Source organism: Salvelinus fontinalis, chromosome 17 (genome assembly GCF_029448725.1).
Source record: "Salvelinus fontinalis isolate EN_2023a chromosome 17, ASM2944872v1, whole genome shotgun sequence".
Classification (NCBI taxonomy): domain Eukaryota; kingdom Metazoa; phylum Chordata; class Actinopteri; order Salmoniformes; family Salmonidae; genus Salvelinus; species Salvelinus fontinalis.
In genome coordinates, this window is record NC_074681.1 from 9,458,611 (window position 1) to 9,474,576 (window position 15,966).

At 46.1% G+C, this 15,966-nt stretch overlaps 1 protein-coding gene across 1 annotated transcript in view; it reads left to right on the top strand.

Moving 5' to 3' along the window:
- Positions 1 to 12,367: 12,367 nt before the first annotated feature.
- LOC129813677 (retinal-specific phospholipid-transporting ATPase ABCA4-like) overlaps positions 12,368 to 15,966 on the top strand; it is a 115,317-nt gene continuing 111,718 nt past the window's right edge. Inside the window, exons 1-2 of the mRNA XM_055866079.1 lie at positions 12,368 to 14,653; positions 15,739 to 15,832. Of these exons, the coding sequence (XP_055722054.1) occupies positions 14,588 to 14,653; positions 15,739 to 15,832 (160 nt within the window). The 5' untranslated portion in view covers positions 12,368 to 14,587. The remainder of the gene's footprint in view (positions 14,654 to 15,738; positions 15,833 to 15,966) is intronic.

Consider the following 15,966-nt stretch of genomic DNA (forward strand, 5'->3'; position numbering starts at 1 on the left):
TATCTAGCCCGGTGCCTCCAGTTCCGGTCCCACGCACTAAGCTACCAGTGCGTCTCCAGAGCCCTGAACCCACTGTATCTTCTCCCCCTACTAATCCTGATGTGCTTGTCCTCAGCCCGGTGTCACCAGTGCCGGTACCACGCATCAGGGATAGAGTAGGCTTTGAGAATACAGTGTGCCCTGTCCCTGCTCCCCGCACTAGTAGGAAGGTGCTTATCATTAGCACGGTGCCTCCAGTTCCGGCACCACGCACCAGGTCTACAGTGCGCCATATCCGGCCAGAGCCATCCGTCTCCCCAGCGCCATCTGAGCCATCCGTCTCCCCAGCGCCATCTGAGCCATCCGTCTCCCCAGCGCCATCTGAGCCATCTGTCTCCTCAGCGCCATCTGAGCCATCCGTCTCCCCAGCGCCATCTGAGCCATCCGTCTGCCAGGAGCCTGCAAAGCCGCCCGTCTGCCATGAGCCTGCAAAGCCGCCCGTCTGCCATGAGCCTACAGAGCCGTCAGCCAGACAGGAGCCGCTAGAGCCATCAGCCAGACAGGAGCCGCTAGAGCCGTCAGCCAGACAGGATCTGCCAGAGCCGCCAACCAGACAGGATCTGCCAGAGCCGCCAACCAGACAGGATCTGCCAGAGCCGCTAACCAGACAGGATCTGCCAGAGCCGCCAACCAGACAGGATCTGCCAGAGCCGCCAACCAGACAGGATCTGCCAGAGCCGCCAGCGAGCCATGAGCAGCCAGAGCCGTCAGAGCGCCATGAGCAGCCAGAGCCGTCAAAGAGCCATGAGCAGCCAGAGCCGTCAGTGAGCCATAAGCAGCCAGAGCCGTCAGTGAGCCATGAGCAGCCAGAGCCGTCAGAGCGCCATGAGCGTCGTGAGCCGTCAGCCTGCCATGAGCGTCGAGAGCCGTCAGCCTGCCATGAGCGTCGAGAGCCGTCAGCCTGCCATGAGCGTCGAGAGCCGTCAGCCTGCCATGAGCGTCGAGAGCCGTCAGCCTGCCATGAGCGTCGAGAGCCGTCAGCCTGCCATGAGCGTCGAGAGCTGTCAGCCTGCCATGAGCGTCGAGAGCCGTCAGCCAGCCATGAGCATCGAGAGTCGTCAGTCAGCCATGAGCTGCCCTTCAGCCTGAAAAGGCTGGATACCCAGAACTGCCCATCAGTCCAGAGCTGTCTCTCTGTCCGGAGCTGCCTTTCAGTCCGGAGTTGCCCCTCTATCCTAATCTCCCTCTCTATCTTCATCTATCTCTATAGTCTTATCTATCCCTCTATCTTGATTTATCTCTCTGTCCTGGTGTTATCCTTATTTAATATATTATTAAGAGAATTGTGTGGGGGAAGAAAGAGGGTGGACATTCTTTGTGGGAGGAAGTTAGGATGGATTATGGTGGGGTGGGAACCGCGCCCGGAGCCTGAGCCACCACCGTGGTTAGATGCCCACCCAGACCCTCCCCTAGACTTTGTGCTGGTGCGTCCGGAGTTCGCACCTTGTGGGGGGGGTACTGTCACGTTCCTGACCTATTTATGTTAGTTTTTGTGTGTTAGTTGGTCAGGACGTGAGGTTGGGTGGGCATTCTATGTTATCTGTTTCTATGTTGGTTTTGGTTTGCCTGGTATGGCTCTTGATTAGAGGCAGGTGGTTTGCGTTTGCCTCTGATTAAGAGTCATATTTAGGTAGGGCATTCTCACTGTTTGTTTGTGGGTGGTTGTCTCCTGTGTCTGTGTTATGTCTTACACCATACGGGATTGTTTCGGTTGTTCGTTTCGTTTTCGGTTTATGTAGTCTGTTCCTGTGTCAGCGTGCTTCGTGTATATGTAAGTTCGGTTGTTCAGGTCTGTCTACATCGTTTTGTTATTTTGTTAGTTATATCCAGTATAGTTCGTTTTCGTCTTTGTCTATTTTGTTTATTTAATAAATCATTATGTGTTCAAACTTCGCTGCGCCTTGGTTCCCTCAATACTCCTCCTTTTCCGAAAATGGAGAGGAGGAGGAACGCCTTAACATGTTGATTATTTTCCTCTCTCTGGACAGGGCTAGTTACTATGTTGATTAGTTTCCTCTCTCTGGACAGGGCTAGTTACTGTGTTGATTATGTTCATCTCTCTGGACAGGGCTAGTTACTGTGTTGATTATTTTCCTCTCTCTGGACAGGGCTAGTTACTGTGTTGATTATGTTCCATCTCTCTGGACAGGGCTAGTTACTGTGTTGATTATTTTCCTCTCTCTGGACAGGGCTAGTTACTGTGTTGATTATGTTCCATCTCTCTGGACAGGGCTAGTTACTGTGTTGATTATTTTCCTCTCTCTGGACAGGGCTAGTTACTGTGTTGATTAGTTTCCTCTCTCTGGACAGGGCTAGTTACTGTGTTGATTATGTTCCTCTCTCTGGACAGGGCTAGTTACTGTGTTGATTATGTTCCTCTCTCTGGACAGGGCTAGTTACTGTGTTGATTATGTTCCATCTCTCTGGACAGGGCTAGTTACTGTGTTGATTATTTTCCTCTCTCTGGACAGGGCTAGTTACTGTGTTGATTAGTTTCCTCTCTCTGGACAGGGCTAGTTACTGTGTTGATTAGTTTCCTCTCTGGACAGGGCTAGTTACTGTGTTGATTATTTTCCTCTCTCTGGACAGGGCTAGTTACTGTGTTGATTATGTTCCATCTCTCTGGACAGGGCTAGTTACTGTGTTGATTATTTTCCTCTCTCTGGACAGGGCTAGTTACTGTGTTGATTAGTTTCATCTCTCTGGACAGGGCTAGTTACTGTGTTGATTATGTTCCTCTCTCTGGACAGGGCTAGTTACTGTGTTGATTATGTTCCTCTCTCTGGACAGGGCTAGTTACTGTGTTGATTAGTTTCCTCTCTCTGGACAGGGCTAGTTACTGTGTTGATTATTTTCATCTCTCTGGACAGGGCTAGTTACTGTGTTGATTATGTTCCATCTCTCTGGACAGGGCTAGTTACTGTGTTGATTAGTTTCCTCTCTCTGGACAGGGCTAGTTACTGTGTTGATTATGTTCCTCTCTCTGGACAGGGCTAGTTACTGTGTTGATTATGTTCCTCTCTCTGAACAGGGCTAATTACTGTGTTGATAATGTTCCATCTCTCTGGACAGGGCTAGTTACTGTGTTGATTATTTTCCTCTCTCTGGACAGGGCTAGTTACTGTGTTGATTATTTTCCTCTCTCTGGACAGGGCTAGTTACTGTGTTGATTAGTTTCCTCTCTCTGGACAGGGCTAGTTACTGTGTTGATTATTTTCCTCTCTGGACAGGGCTAGTTACTGTGTTGATTATGTTCCATCTCTCTGGACAGGGCTAGTTACTGTGTTGATTATTTTCCTCTCTCTGGACAGGGCTAGTTACTATGTTGATTATGTTCCTCTCTCTGGACAGGGCTAGTTACTGTGTTGATTTTGTTCCTCTCTCTGGACAGGGCTAGTTACTGTGTTGATTAGTTTCCTCTCTCTGGACAGGGCTAGTTACTGTGTTGATTATGTTCCTCTCTCTGGACAGGGCTAGTTACTGTGTTGATTAGTTTCCTCTCTCTGGACAGGGCTAGTTACTGTGTTGATTAGTTTCCTCTCTCTGGACAGGGCTAGTTACTGTGTTGATTATGTTCATCTCTCTGGACAGGTCTAGTTACTGTGTTGATTATGTTCCTCTCTCTGGACAGGGCTAGTTACTATGTTGATTATGTTCCTCTCTCTGGACAGGGCTAGTTACTATGTTGATTATGTTCCTCTCTCTGGACAGGGCTAGTTACTATGTTGATTATGTTCCTCTCTCTGGACAGGGCTAGTTACTGTGTTGATTATTTTCCTCTCTCTGGACAGGGCTAGTTACTGTGTTGATTAGTTTCCTCTCTCTGGACAGGGCTAGTTACTGTGTTGATTATGTTCCTCTCTCTGGACAGGGCTAGTTACTGTGTTGATTATGTTCCTCTCTCTGGACAGGGCTAGTTACTGTGTTGATTATTTTCATCTCTCTGGACAGGGCTAGTTACTGTGTTGATTATGTTCCTCTCTCTGGACAGGGCTAGTTACTGTGTTGATTATTTTCCTCTCTCTGGACAGGGCTAGTTACTGTGTTGATTATTTTCCTCTCTCTGGACAGGGCTAGATACTGTGTTGATTATGTTCCATCTCTCTGGGGAGGGCTAGTTACTGTGTTGATTATGTTCCTCTCTCTGGACAGGGCTAGTTACTGTGTTGATTATTTTCCTCTCTCTGGACAGGGCTAGTTACTGTGTTGATTAGTTTCCTCTCTCTGGACAGGGCTAGTTACTGTGTTGTGTCACGTTCCTGACCTATTTATGTTAGTTTTTGTGTGTTAGTTGGTCAGGACGTGAGGTTGGGTGGGCATTCTATGTTATCTGTTTCTATGTTGGTTTTGGTTTGCCTGGTATGGCTCTTGATTAGAGGCAGGTGGTTTGCGTTTGCCTCTGATTAAGAGTCATATTTAGGTAGGGCATTCTCACTGTTTGTTTGTGGGTGGTTGTCTCCTGTGTCTGTGTTATGTCTTACACCATACGGGATTGTTTCGGTTGTTCGTTTCGTTTTCGGTTTATGTAGTCTGTTCCTGTGTCAGCGTGCTTCGTGTATATGTAAGTTCGGTTGTTCAGGTCTGTCTACATCGTTTTGTTATTTTGTTAGTTATATCCAGTATAGTTCGTTTTCGTCTTTGTCTATTTTGTTTATTTAATAAATCATTATGTGTTCAAACTTCGCTGCGCCTTGGTTCCCTCAATACTCCTCCTTTTCCGAAAATGGAGAGGAGGAGGAACGCCTTAACAGAATCACCCACCAACCCAGAGCCAAGCAGCGGAGTCAAAGGAGAAAGGGACAGGAAAAGAAGGAGCAATGGACATGGGACGATGTTTTGGACGGAAAGGGTGTCTACACATGGGAGGAGATCCTAGCTGGTAGAGATCGCCTCCCATGGGAACAGCTGGAGGCACTGAGGAGAGCGGAGGCTACCGGAGAGAGGAACCGGAGCTATGAGGGAACGCGTCTGGCACGGAAGCCGAAAAAGCCCGTGAGTAACTCCCAAAAATTTCTTGGGGGGGGGCTAAAGGGTAGTGGGCCAAGGGCAGGTAGGAGACCTGCGCCCACTTCCCAGGCTCACCGTGGAGAGCGGGAGTACGGGCAGGCGCCGTGTTACGCAGTAGAGCGCACGGTGTCTCCTGTACGAGTGCATAGCCCGGTGCGGGTTATTCCACCTCCCCGCACTGGGAGGGCTAGATTGGGTATTGAGCCAGGTGTCATGAGGCCGGCTCAACGCATCTGGTCACCAGTGCGTCTCCTCGGGCCGGCATACATGGCACCGGCCTTACGCATGGTTTCTCCGGTTCGCCTACATAGGCCGGTGCGGGTTATTCCACCTCCCCGCACTGGTCGGGCGACCGGGAGCATTCAACCAGGTAAGGTTGGGCAGGCTAAATGCTCAAGAGAGCCAGTACGCCTCCACGGTCCGGTATTTCCGGCACCACCTCCCCGCCCCAGCCTAGTACCTACAGTGTATACACTACGCACTAGGCTACCAGTGCGTATCCTGAGCCCTGTTCCTCCTCCACGCACTCTCCCTGTAGTGCGTGTATCTAGCCCGGTGCCTCCAGTTCCGGTCCCACGCACTAAGCTACCAGTGCGTCTCCAGAGCCCTGAACCCACTGTATCTTCTCCCCCTACTAATCCTGATGTGCTTGTCCTCAGCCCGGTGTCACCAGTGCCGGTACCACGCATCAGGGATAGAGTAGGCTTTGAGAATACAGTGTGCCCTGTCCCTGCTCCCCGCACTAGTAGGAAGGTGCTTATCATTAGCACGGTGCCTCCAGTTCCGGCACCACGCACCAGGTCTACAGTGCGCCATATCCGGCCAGAGCCATCCGTCTCCCCAGCGCCATCTGAGCCATCCGTCTCCCCAGCGCCATCTGAGCCATCCGTCTCCCCAGCGCCATCTGAGCCATCTGTCTCCTCAGCGCCATCTGAGCCATCCGTCTCCCCAGCGCCATCTGAGCCATCCGTCTGCCAGGAGCCTGCAAAGCCGCCCGTCTGCCATGAGCCTGCAAAGCCGCCCGTCTGCCATGAGCCTACAGAGCCGTCAGCCAGACAGGAGCCGCTAGAGCCATCAGCCAGACAGGAGCCGCTAGAGCCAGTCTTATCTATCCCTCTATCTTGATTTATCTCTCTGTCCTGGTGTTATCCTTATTTAATATATTATTAAGAGAATTGTGTGGGGGAAGAAAGAGGGTGGACATTCTTTGTGGGAGGAAGTTAGGATGGATTATGGTGGGGTGGGAACCGCGCCCGGAGCCTGAGCCACCACCGTGGTTAGATGCCCACCCAGACCCTCCCCTAGACTTTGTGCTGGTGCGTCCGGAGTTCGCACCTTGTGGGGGGGGTACTGTCACGTTCCTGACCTATTTATGTTAGTTTTTGTGTGTTAGTTGGTCAGGACGTGAGGTTGGGTGGGCATTCTATGTTATCTGTTTCTATGTTGGTTTTGGTTTGCCTGGTATGGCTCTTGATTAGAGGCAGGTGGTTTGCGTTTGCCTCTGATTAAGAGTCATATTTAGGTAGGGCATTCTCACTGTTTGTTTGTGGGTGGTTGTCTCCTGTGTCTGTGTTATGTCTTACACCATACGGGATTGTTTCGGTTGTTCGTTTCGTTTTCGGTTTATGTAGTCTGTTCCTGTGTCAGCGTGCTTCGTGTATATGTAAGTTCGGTTGTTCAGGTCTGTCTACATCGTTTTGTTATTTTGTTAGTTATATCCAGTATAGTTCGTTTTCGTCTTTGTCTATTTTGTTTATTTAATAAATCATTATGTGTTCAAACTTCGCTGCGCCTTGGTTCCCTCAATACTCCTCCTTTTCCGAAAATGGAGAGGAGGAGGAACGCCTTAACATGTTGATTATTTTCCTCTCTCTGGACAGGGCTAGTTACTATGTTGATTAGTTTCCTCTCTCTGGACAGGGCTAGTTACTGTGTTGGTTATGTTCCTCTCTCTGGGGAGGGCTAGTTACTGTGTTGAATATTTTCCTCTCTCTGGACAGGGCTAGATACTGTGTTGATTAGTTTCCTCTCTCTGGACAGGGCTAGTTACTGTGTTGGTTATGTTCCTCTCTCTGGACAGGGCTAGTTACTGTGTTGATTATTTTCATCTCTCTGGACAGGGCTAGTTACTGTGTTGATTAGTTTCCTCTCTCTGGACAGGGCTAGTTACTGTGTTGATTATTTTCCTCTCTCTGGACAGGGCTAGTTACTGTGTTGATTATGTTCCTCTCTCTGGACAGGGCTAGTTACTGTGTTGATTATGTTCCTCTCTCTGGACAGGGCTAGTTACTGTGTTGATTATGTTCCTCTCTCTGGACAGGGCTAGTTACTGTGTTAATTATGTTCCTCTCTCTGGACAGGGCTAGTTACTGTGTTAATTATGTTCCTCTCTCTGGACAGGGCTAGTTACTGTGTTGATTATGTTCCTCTCTCTGGACAGGGCTAGTTACTGTGTTGATTATGTTCCTCTCTCTGGACAGGGCTAGTTACTGTGTTGATTATGTTCCTGTCTCTGGACAGGGCTAGTTACTGTGTTGATTATGTTTCCTCTCTCTGGACAGGGCTAGTTACTGTGTTGATTATGTTCCATCTCTCTGGACAGGGCTAGTTACTGTGTTGATTATGTTCCTCTCTCTGGACAGGGCTAGTTACTGTGTTGATTATGTTCCTCTCTCTGGACAGGGCTAGTTACTGTGTTGATTATGTTCCCTCTCTCTGGACAGGGCTAGTTACTGTGTTGGTTAGTTTCCTCTCTCTGGACAGGGCTAGTTACTGTGTTGATTATGTTCCTCTCTCTGGACAGGGCTAGTTACTGTGTTGGTTAGTTTCCTCTCTCTGGACAGGGCTAGTTACTGTGTTGATTATGTTCATCTCTCTGGACAGGGCTAGTTACTGTGTTGATTATGTTCCTCTCTCTGGACAGGGCTAGTTACTGTGTTGATTAGTTTCCTCTCTCTGGACAGGGCTAGTTACTGTGTTGATTATGTTGATCTCTGGACAGGGCTAGTTACTGTGTTGATTATGTTCCATCTCTCTGGACAGGGCTAGTTACTGTGTTGATTATGTTCCTCTCTCTGGACAGGGCTAGATACTGTGTTGATTATTTTCCTCTCTCTGGACAGGGCTAGTTACTGTGTTGATTATTTTCCTCTCTCTGGACAGGGCTAGTTACTGTGTTGATTAGTTTCCTCTCTCTGGACAGGGCTAGTTACTGTGTTGATTATTTTCCTCTCTCTGGACAGGGCTAGTTACTGTGTTGATTATGTTCCATCTCTCTGGACAGGGCTAGTTACTGTGTTGATTATGTTCCATCTCTCTGGACAGGGCTAGTTACTGTGTTGATTAGTTTCCTCTCTCTGGACAGGGCTAGTTACTGTGTTGATTATGTTCCATCTCTCTGGACAGGGCTAGTTACTGTGTTGATTATTTTCCTCTCTCTGGACAGGGCTAGTTTCTGTGTTGATTATTTTCCTCTCTCTGGACAGGGCTAGTTACTGTGTTGATTAGTTTCCTCTCTCTGGACAGGGCTAGTTACTGTGTTGATTATTTTCCTCTCTCTGGACAGGGCTAGTTACAGTGTTGGTTATGTTCCCTCTCTCTGGACAGGGCTAGTTACTGTGTTGATTATGTTCCTCTCTCTGGACAGGGCTAGTTACTGTGTTGATTATGTTCCATCTCTCTGGACAGGGCTAGTTACTGTGTTAATTATGTTCATCTCTCTGGACAGGGCTAGTTACTGTGTTGATTATGTTCCATCTCTCTGGACAGGGCTAGTTACTGTGTTGATTATGTTCCTCTCTCTGGACAGGGCTAGTTACTGTGTTGATTATGTTCCATCTCTCTGGACAGGGCTAGTTACTGTGTTGATTATGTTTCCTCTCTCTGGACAGGGCTAGTTACTGTGTTGATTATGTTCCATCTCTCTGGACAGGGCTAGTTACTGTGTTGATTATGTTCCTCTCTCTGGACAGGGCTAGTTACTGTGTTGATTATGTTCCTCTCTCTGGACAGGGCTAGTTACTGTGTTGATTATGTTCCCTCTCTCTGGACAGGGCTAGTTACTGTGTTGGTTAGTTTCCTCTCTCTGGACAGGGCTAGTTACTGTGTTGATTATGTTCCTCTCTCTGGACAGGGCTAGTTACTGTGTTGGTTAGTTTCCTCTCTCTGGACAGGGCTAGTTACTGTGTTGATTATGTTCATCTCTCTGGACAGGGCTAGTTACTGTGTTGATTATGTTCCCTCTCTCTGGACAGGGCTAGTTACTGTGTTGATTATGTTCCTCTCTCTGGACAGGGCTAGTTACTGTGTTGATTAGTTTCCTCTCTCTGGACAGGGCTAGTTACTGTGTTGATTATGTTGATGTCTGGACAGGGCTAGTTACTGTGTTGATTATGTTCCATCTCTCTGGACAGGGCTAGTTACTGTGTTGATTATGTTCCTCTCTCTGGACAGGGCTAGATACTGTGTTGATTATTTTCCTCTCTCTGGACAGGGCTAGTTACTGTGTTGATTATTTTCCTCTCTCTGGACAGGGCTAGTTACTGTGTTGATTAGTTTCCTCTCTCTGGACAGGGCTAGTTACTGTGTTGATTATTTTCCTCTCTCTGGACAGGGCTAGTTACTGTGTTGATTATGTTCCATCTCTCTGGACAGGGCTAGTTACTGTGTTGATTATGTTCCATCTCTCTGGACAGGGCTAGTTACTGTGTTGATTAGTTTCCTCTCTCTGGACAGGGCTAGTTACTGTGTTGATTATGTTCCATCTCTCTGGACAGGGCTAGTTACTGTGTTGATTATTTTCCTCTCTCTGGACAGGGCTAGTTACTGTGTTGATTATTTTCCTCTCTCTGGACAGGGCTAGTTACTGTGTTGATTAGTTTCCTCTCTCTGGACAGGGCTAGTTACTGTGTTGATTATTTTCCTCTCTCTGGACAGGGCTAGTTACTGTGTTGATTACGTTGATCTCTGGACAGGGCTAGTTACTGTGTTGATTAGTTTCCTCTCTCTGGACAGGGCTAGTTACTGTGTTGATTATGTTCCTCTCTCTGGACAGGGCTAGTTACTGTGTTGATTATGTTCCTCTCTCTGGACAGGGCTAGTTACTGTGTTGATTATGTTCCTCTCTCTGGACAGGGCTAGTTACTGTGTTGATTACGTTGATCTCTGGACAGGGCTAGTTACTGTGTTGATTACGTTGATCTCTGGACAGGGCTAGTTACTGTGTTGATTAGTTTCCTCTCTCTGGACAGGGCTAGTTACTGTGTTGATTATGTTCCTCTCTCTGGACAGGGCTAGTTACTGTGTTGATTATGTTCCATCTCTCTGGACAGGGCTAGTTACTGTGTTAATTATGTTCATCTCTCTGGACAGGGCTAGTTACTGTGTTGATTATGTTCCATCTCTCTGGACAGGGCTAGTTACTGTGTTGATTATGTTCCTCTCTCTGGACAGGGCTAGTTACTGTGTTGATTATGTTCCATCTCTCTGGACAGGGCTAGTTACTGTGTTGATTATGTTTCCTCTCTCTGGACAGGGCTAGTTACTGTGTTGATTATGTTCCATCTCTCTGGACAGGGCTAGTTACTGTGTTGATTATGTTCCTCTCTCTGGACAGGGCTAGTTACTGTGTTGATTATGTTCCTCTCTCTGGACAGGGCTAGTTACTGTGTTGATTATGTTCCCTCTCTCTGGACAGGGCTAGTTACTGTGTTGGTTAGTTTCCTCTCTCTGGAAAGGGCTAATTACTGTGTTGATAATGTTCCTCTCTCTGGACAGGGCTAGTTACTGTGTTGGTTAGTTTCCTCTCTCTGGACAGGGCTAGTTACTGTGTTGATTATGTTCCCTCTCTCTGGACAGGGCTAGTTACTGTGTTGATTATGTTCCTCTCTCTGGACAGGGCTAGTTACTGTGTTGATTAGTTTCCTCTCTCTGGACAGGGCTAGTTACTGTGTTGATTATGTTGATCTCTGGACAGGGCTAGTTACTGTGTTGATTATGTTCCATCTCTCTGGACAGGGCTAGTTACTGTGTTGATTATGTTCCTCTCTCTGGACAGGGCTAGATACTGTGTTGATTATTTTCCTCTCTCTGGACAGGGCTAGTTACTGTGTTGATTATTTTCCTCTCTCTGGACAGGGCTAGTTACTGTGTTGATTAGTTTCCTCTCTCTGGACAGGGCTAGTTACTGTGTTGATTATTTTCCTCTCTCTGGACAGGGCTAGTTACTGTGTTGATTATGTTCCATCTCTCTGGACAGGGCTAGTTACTGTGTTGATTATGTTCCATCTCTCTGGACAGGGCTAGTTACTGTGTTGATTAGTTTCCTCTCTTTGGACAGGGCTAGTTACTGTGTTGATTATGTTCCATCTCTCTGGACAGGGCTAGTTACTGTGTTGATTATTTTCCTCTCTCTGGACAGGGCTAGTTACTGTGTTGATTATTTTCCTCTCTCTGGACAGGGCTAGTTACTGTGTTGATTATGTTCCTCTCTCTGGACAGGGCTAGTTACTGTGTTAATTATGTTCCATCTCTCTGGACAGGGCTAGTTACTGTGTTAATTATGTTCCATCTCTCTGGACAGGGCTAGTTACAGTGTTGATTATGTTCCTCTCTCTGGACAGGGCTAGTTACAGTGTTGATTATGTTCCATCTCTCTGGACAGGGCTAGTTACTGTGTTGATTATGTTCCTCTCTCTGGACAGGGCTAGTTACTGTGTTGATTAGTTTCCTCTCTCTGGACAGGGCTAGTTACTGTGTTGATTATTTTCCTCTCTCTGGACAGGGCTAGTTACTGTGTTGATTATGTCCATCTCTCTGGACAGGACTAGTTACTGTGTTGGTTATTTTCCTCTCTCTGGACAGGGCTAGTTACTGTGTTGATTATGTTCCTCTCTCTGGACAGGGCTAGTTACTGTGTTGATTATGTTCATCTCTCTGGACAGGGCTAGTTACTGTGTTGATTAGTTTCCTCTCTGGACAGGGCTAGTTACTGTTGTTGATTATGTTCCTCTCTCTGGACAGGGCTAGTTACTGTGTTGATTATGTTCCTCTCTCTGGACAGGGCTAGTTACTGTGTTGATTATGTTCATCTCTCTGGACAGGGCTAGTTACTGTGTTGATTATTTTCCTCTCTTTGGACAGGGCTAGTTACTGTGTTGATTATGTTCCTCTCTCTGGACAGGGCTAGTTACTGTGTTGATTAGTTTCCTCTCTGGACAGGGCTAGTTACTGTTGTTGATTATGTTCCTCTCTCTGGACAGGGCTAGTTACTGTGTTGATTAGTTTCCTCTCTGGACAGGGCTAGTTACTGTTGTTGATTATGTTCCTCTCTCTGGACAGGGCTAGTTACTGTGTTGATTAGTTTCCTCTCTGGACAGGGCTAGTTACTGTTGTTGATTATGTTCATCTCTCTGGACAGGGCTAGTTACTGTGTTGGTTATTTTCCTCTCTCTGGACAGGGCTAGTTACTGTGTTGATTATGTTCATCTCTCTGGACAGGGCTAGTTACTGTGTTGATTAGTTTCCTCTCTGGACAGGGCTAGTTACTGTTGTTGATTATGTTCCTCTCTCTGGACAGGGCTAGTTACTGTGTTGATTATGTTCCATCTCTCTGGACAGGGCTAGTTACTGTGTTGATTAGTTTCCTCTCTCTGGACAGGGCTAGTTACTGTGTTGGTTATGTTCCTCTCTCTGGACAGGGCTAGTTACTGTGTTGATTATGTTCCTCTCTCTGGGGAGGGCTAGTTACTGTGTTGATTATGTTCCATCTCTCTGGACAGGGCTAGTTACTGTGTTGATTATTTTCCTCTCTCTGGACAGGGCTAGTCACTGTGTTGATTATGTTCCTCTCTCTGGGGAGGGCTAGTTACTGTGTTGATTATGTTCCATCTCTCTGGACAGGGCTAGTTACTGTGTTGATTAGTTTCCTCTCTCTGGACAGGGCTAGTTACTGTGTTGATTATGTTCCTCTCTCTGGACAGGGCTAGTTACTGTGTTGATTATGTTCCTCTCTCTGGACAGGGCTAGTTACTGTGTTGATTATTTTCCTCTCTCTGGACAGGGCTAGTTACTGTGTTGGTTATGTTCCTCTCTCTGGACAGGGCTAGTTACTGTGTTGATTATGTTCCATCTCTCTGGACAGGGCTAGTTACTGTGTTGATTATGTTGATCTCTCTGGACAGGGCTAGTTACTGTGTTGATTATGTTCCTCTCTCTGGACAGGGCTAGTTACTGTGTTGATACAGTGGGCATATTCTGGTACAGTTGGCTGGTTGGGTTTAGCAATGGCAGGATGGCAGGTCTGGGACCTCAGTGCTGCTGGACCTTCTTGACCCATAATGCTAATTAGGATTCATGGCAGTATTCTTCTCCAGTCCACGTGACTTGAATTAACTTGGATTATGTATTGTATAATCATGACCTTGGTTCCATGAACAGTATACACATTGAGACGAAATGTTTACAAACTGGGAAGGAACATACATGCCGTCTAACAATTTATTTATGATGAGGATGACACATGCCTTTTTCCGCCCGAGGTCACCAGGATATAGTTACATCACTTCCAATGAGGACGTCGTCCTTCTAAGTGCCATACACAGAGTTGTTTTTGTCCCTGATTAGTATTTGAGTAACCAGATTTTAATTGCCTGCATTTTGACAGACAGATAACGACAGCCCGTCATATCCCTTTGGAATGTAGCCCCTGTCGTATTCTCTGTTCCAGGCCTGGTACTCCAGACAGCTGGTCGTCTATCTAGTACATCAGTCTGCCATGTCATAGTCCATCTATTTCTCCTGTTGCTCCAAGCCAGTAGTTACTGGATGTGTTCTGTACCATTAGACTGGCTACATGTTAGTTACTGGATGTGTTCTGTACCATTCAACTGGCTACATGTTAGTTACTGGATGTGTTCTGTACCATTCAACTGGCTACATGTTAGTTACTGGATGTGTTCTGTACCATTAGACTGGCTACATGTTAGTTACTGGATGTGTTCTGTACCATTTAACTGGCTACATGTTAGTTACTGGATGTGTTCTGTACCATTAGACTGGCTACATGTTAGTTACTGGATGTGTTCTGTACCATTAGACTGGCTACATGTTAGTTACTGGATGTGTTCTGTACCATTCAACTGGCTACATGTTAGTTACTGGATGTGTTCTGTACCATTCAACTGGCTACATGTTAGTTACTGGATGTGTTCTGTACCATTAGACTGGCTACCTGTTAGTTACTGGATGTGTTCTGTACCGTTCAACTGGCTACATGTTAGTTACTGGATGTGTTCTGTACCATTAGACTGGCTACTTGTTAGTTACTGGATGTGTTCTGTACCATTAGACTGGATACATGTTAGTTACTGGATGTGTTCTGTACCATTAGACTGGCTACATGTTAGTTACTGGATGTGTTCTGTACCATGTATTCTGGTTCATCTGTTGACATAAAGTGGTGAACGTACTCTACTATTGAACGTTGTGCATCCCCAGGTTTGTCAGTATAAGAGGACCGTTTGAGGGCTTGAGAAGCAGAGTTATGAATACAGGAAGTCAGATACGCCTGCTGCTGTGGAAGAACTGGACTCTACGCAAGAGACAGAAGGTACTGCTAACTCGCTATCCCCACTGTCTTTTATCAACACTGTGTTGTTTAATCAAACTATTGTTCCTATGAGTATAATCAACTGGCTACATATATTTGGCTTTTATCAACACTGTGTTGTTTAATCAAACTATTGTTCCTATCAGTATAATCAACAACGAAAAAGTCAACAGTTCAGTAACACCCTCCCTAGTGTGTAACATATTTGCTTCCTCAGTTGATATATTTGCTTCCTCAGTTGATATATCTGCTTCCTTAGTTAATATATCTGCTTCCTCAGATGATATATTTGCTTCCACAGTTGATATATCTGCTTCTTCAGTTGATATATCTGCTTCTTCAGTTGATATATCTGCTTCCTCAGTTGATATATCTGCTTCCTCAGTTGATATATCTGCTTCCTCAGTTGATATATCTGCTTCCTCAGTTGATATATCTGCTTCCTCCGTTGATATATCTGCTTCCTCCGTTGATATATCTGCTTCCTCAGTTGATATATCTGCTTCCTCAGTTGATATATCTGCTTCCTCAGTTGATATATCTGCTTCCTCCGTTGATATATCTGCTTCCTCCGTTGATATATCTGCTTCCTCAGTTGATATATCTGCTTCCTCAGTTGATATATCTGCTTCCTCAGTTGATATATCTGCTTCCTCAGTTGATATATCTGCTTCCTCAGTTGATATATCTGCTTCCTCAGTTGATATATCTGCTTCCTCAGTTGATATATCTGCTTCCTCAGTTGATATATCTGCTTCCTCCGTTGATATATCTGCTTCCTCAGTTGATATATCTGCTTCCTCAGTTGATATATCTGCTTCCTCAGTTGATATATCTGCTTCCTCAGTTGATATATCTGCTTCCTCAGTTGATATATCTGCTTCCTTAGTTGATATATCTGCTTCCTCAGTTGATATATCTGCTTGCTTAGTTGTAAGTTAATATAACAGCTATTACAACAGTTAGTACAACAGCTATTACAACAGTTATTACAACAGTTAATACAAAAGTTATTACACTATTCAGTTATATTAATACATATACTGTAAGTAAGTCAATTCTCTCTTTTCCACATCTGTGTTCAGATCCGCTTCCTGGTGGAGATTCTGTGGCCGGTGGTTCTGTTCATTGGTCTGGTGTGGTTGAGGAAAGCCAACCCTCTTTACAAACAACATGAATGTGAGACTCGCTTACAACCATTTCTCTCTACCGTGTATTAGTATCTTATAGAGTCTGGGGGGGGACCTGAAAAGAGTTTATATCACAGAAATGACTGAAGCAAAGATAGAGTATCGGAATGAATGAAATCCTCT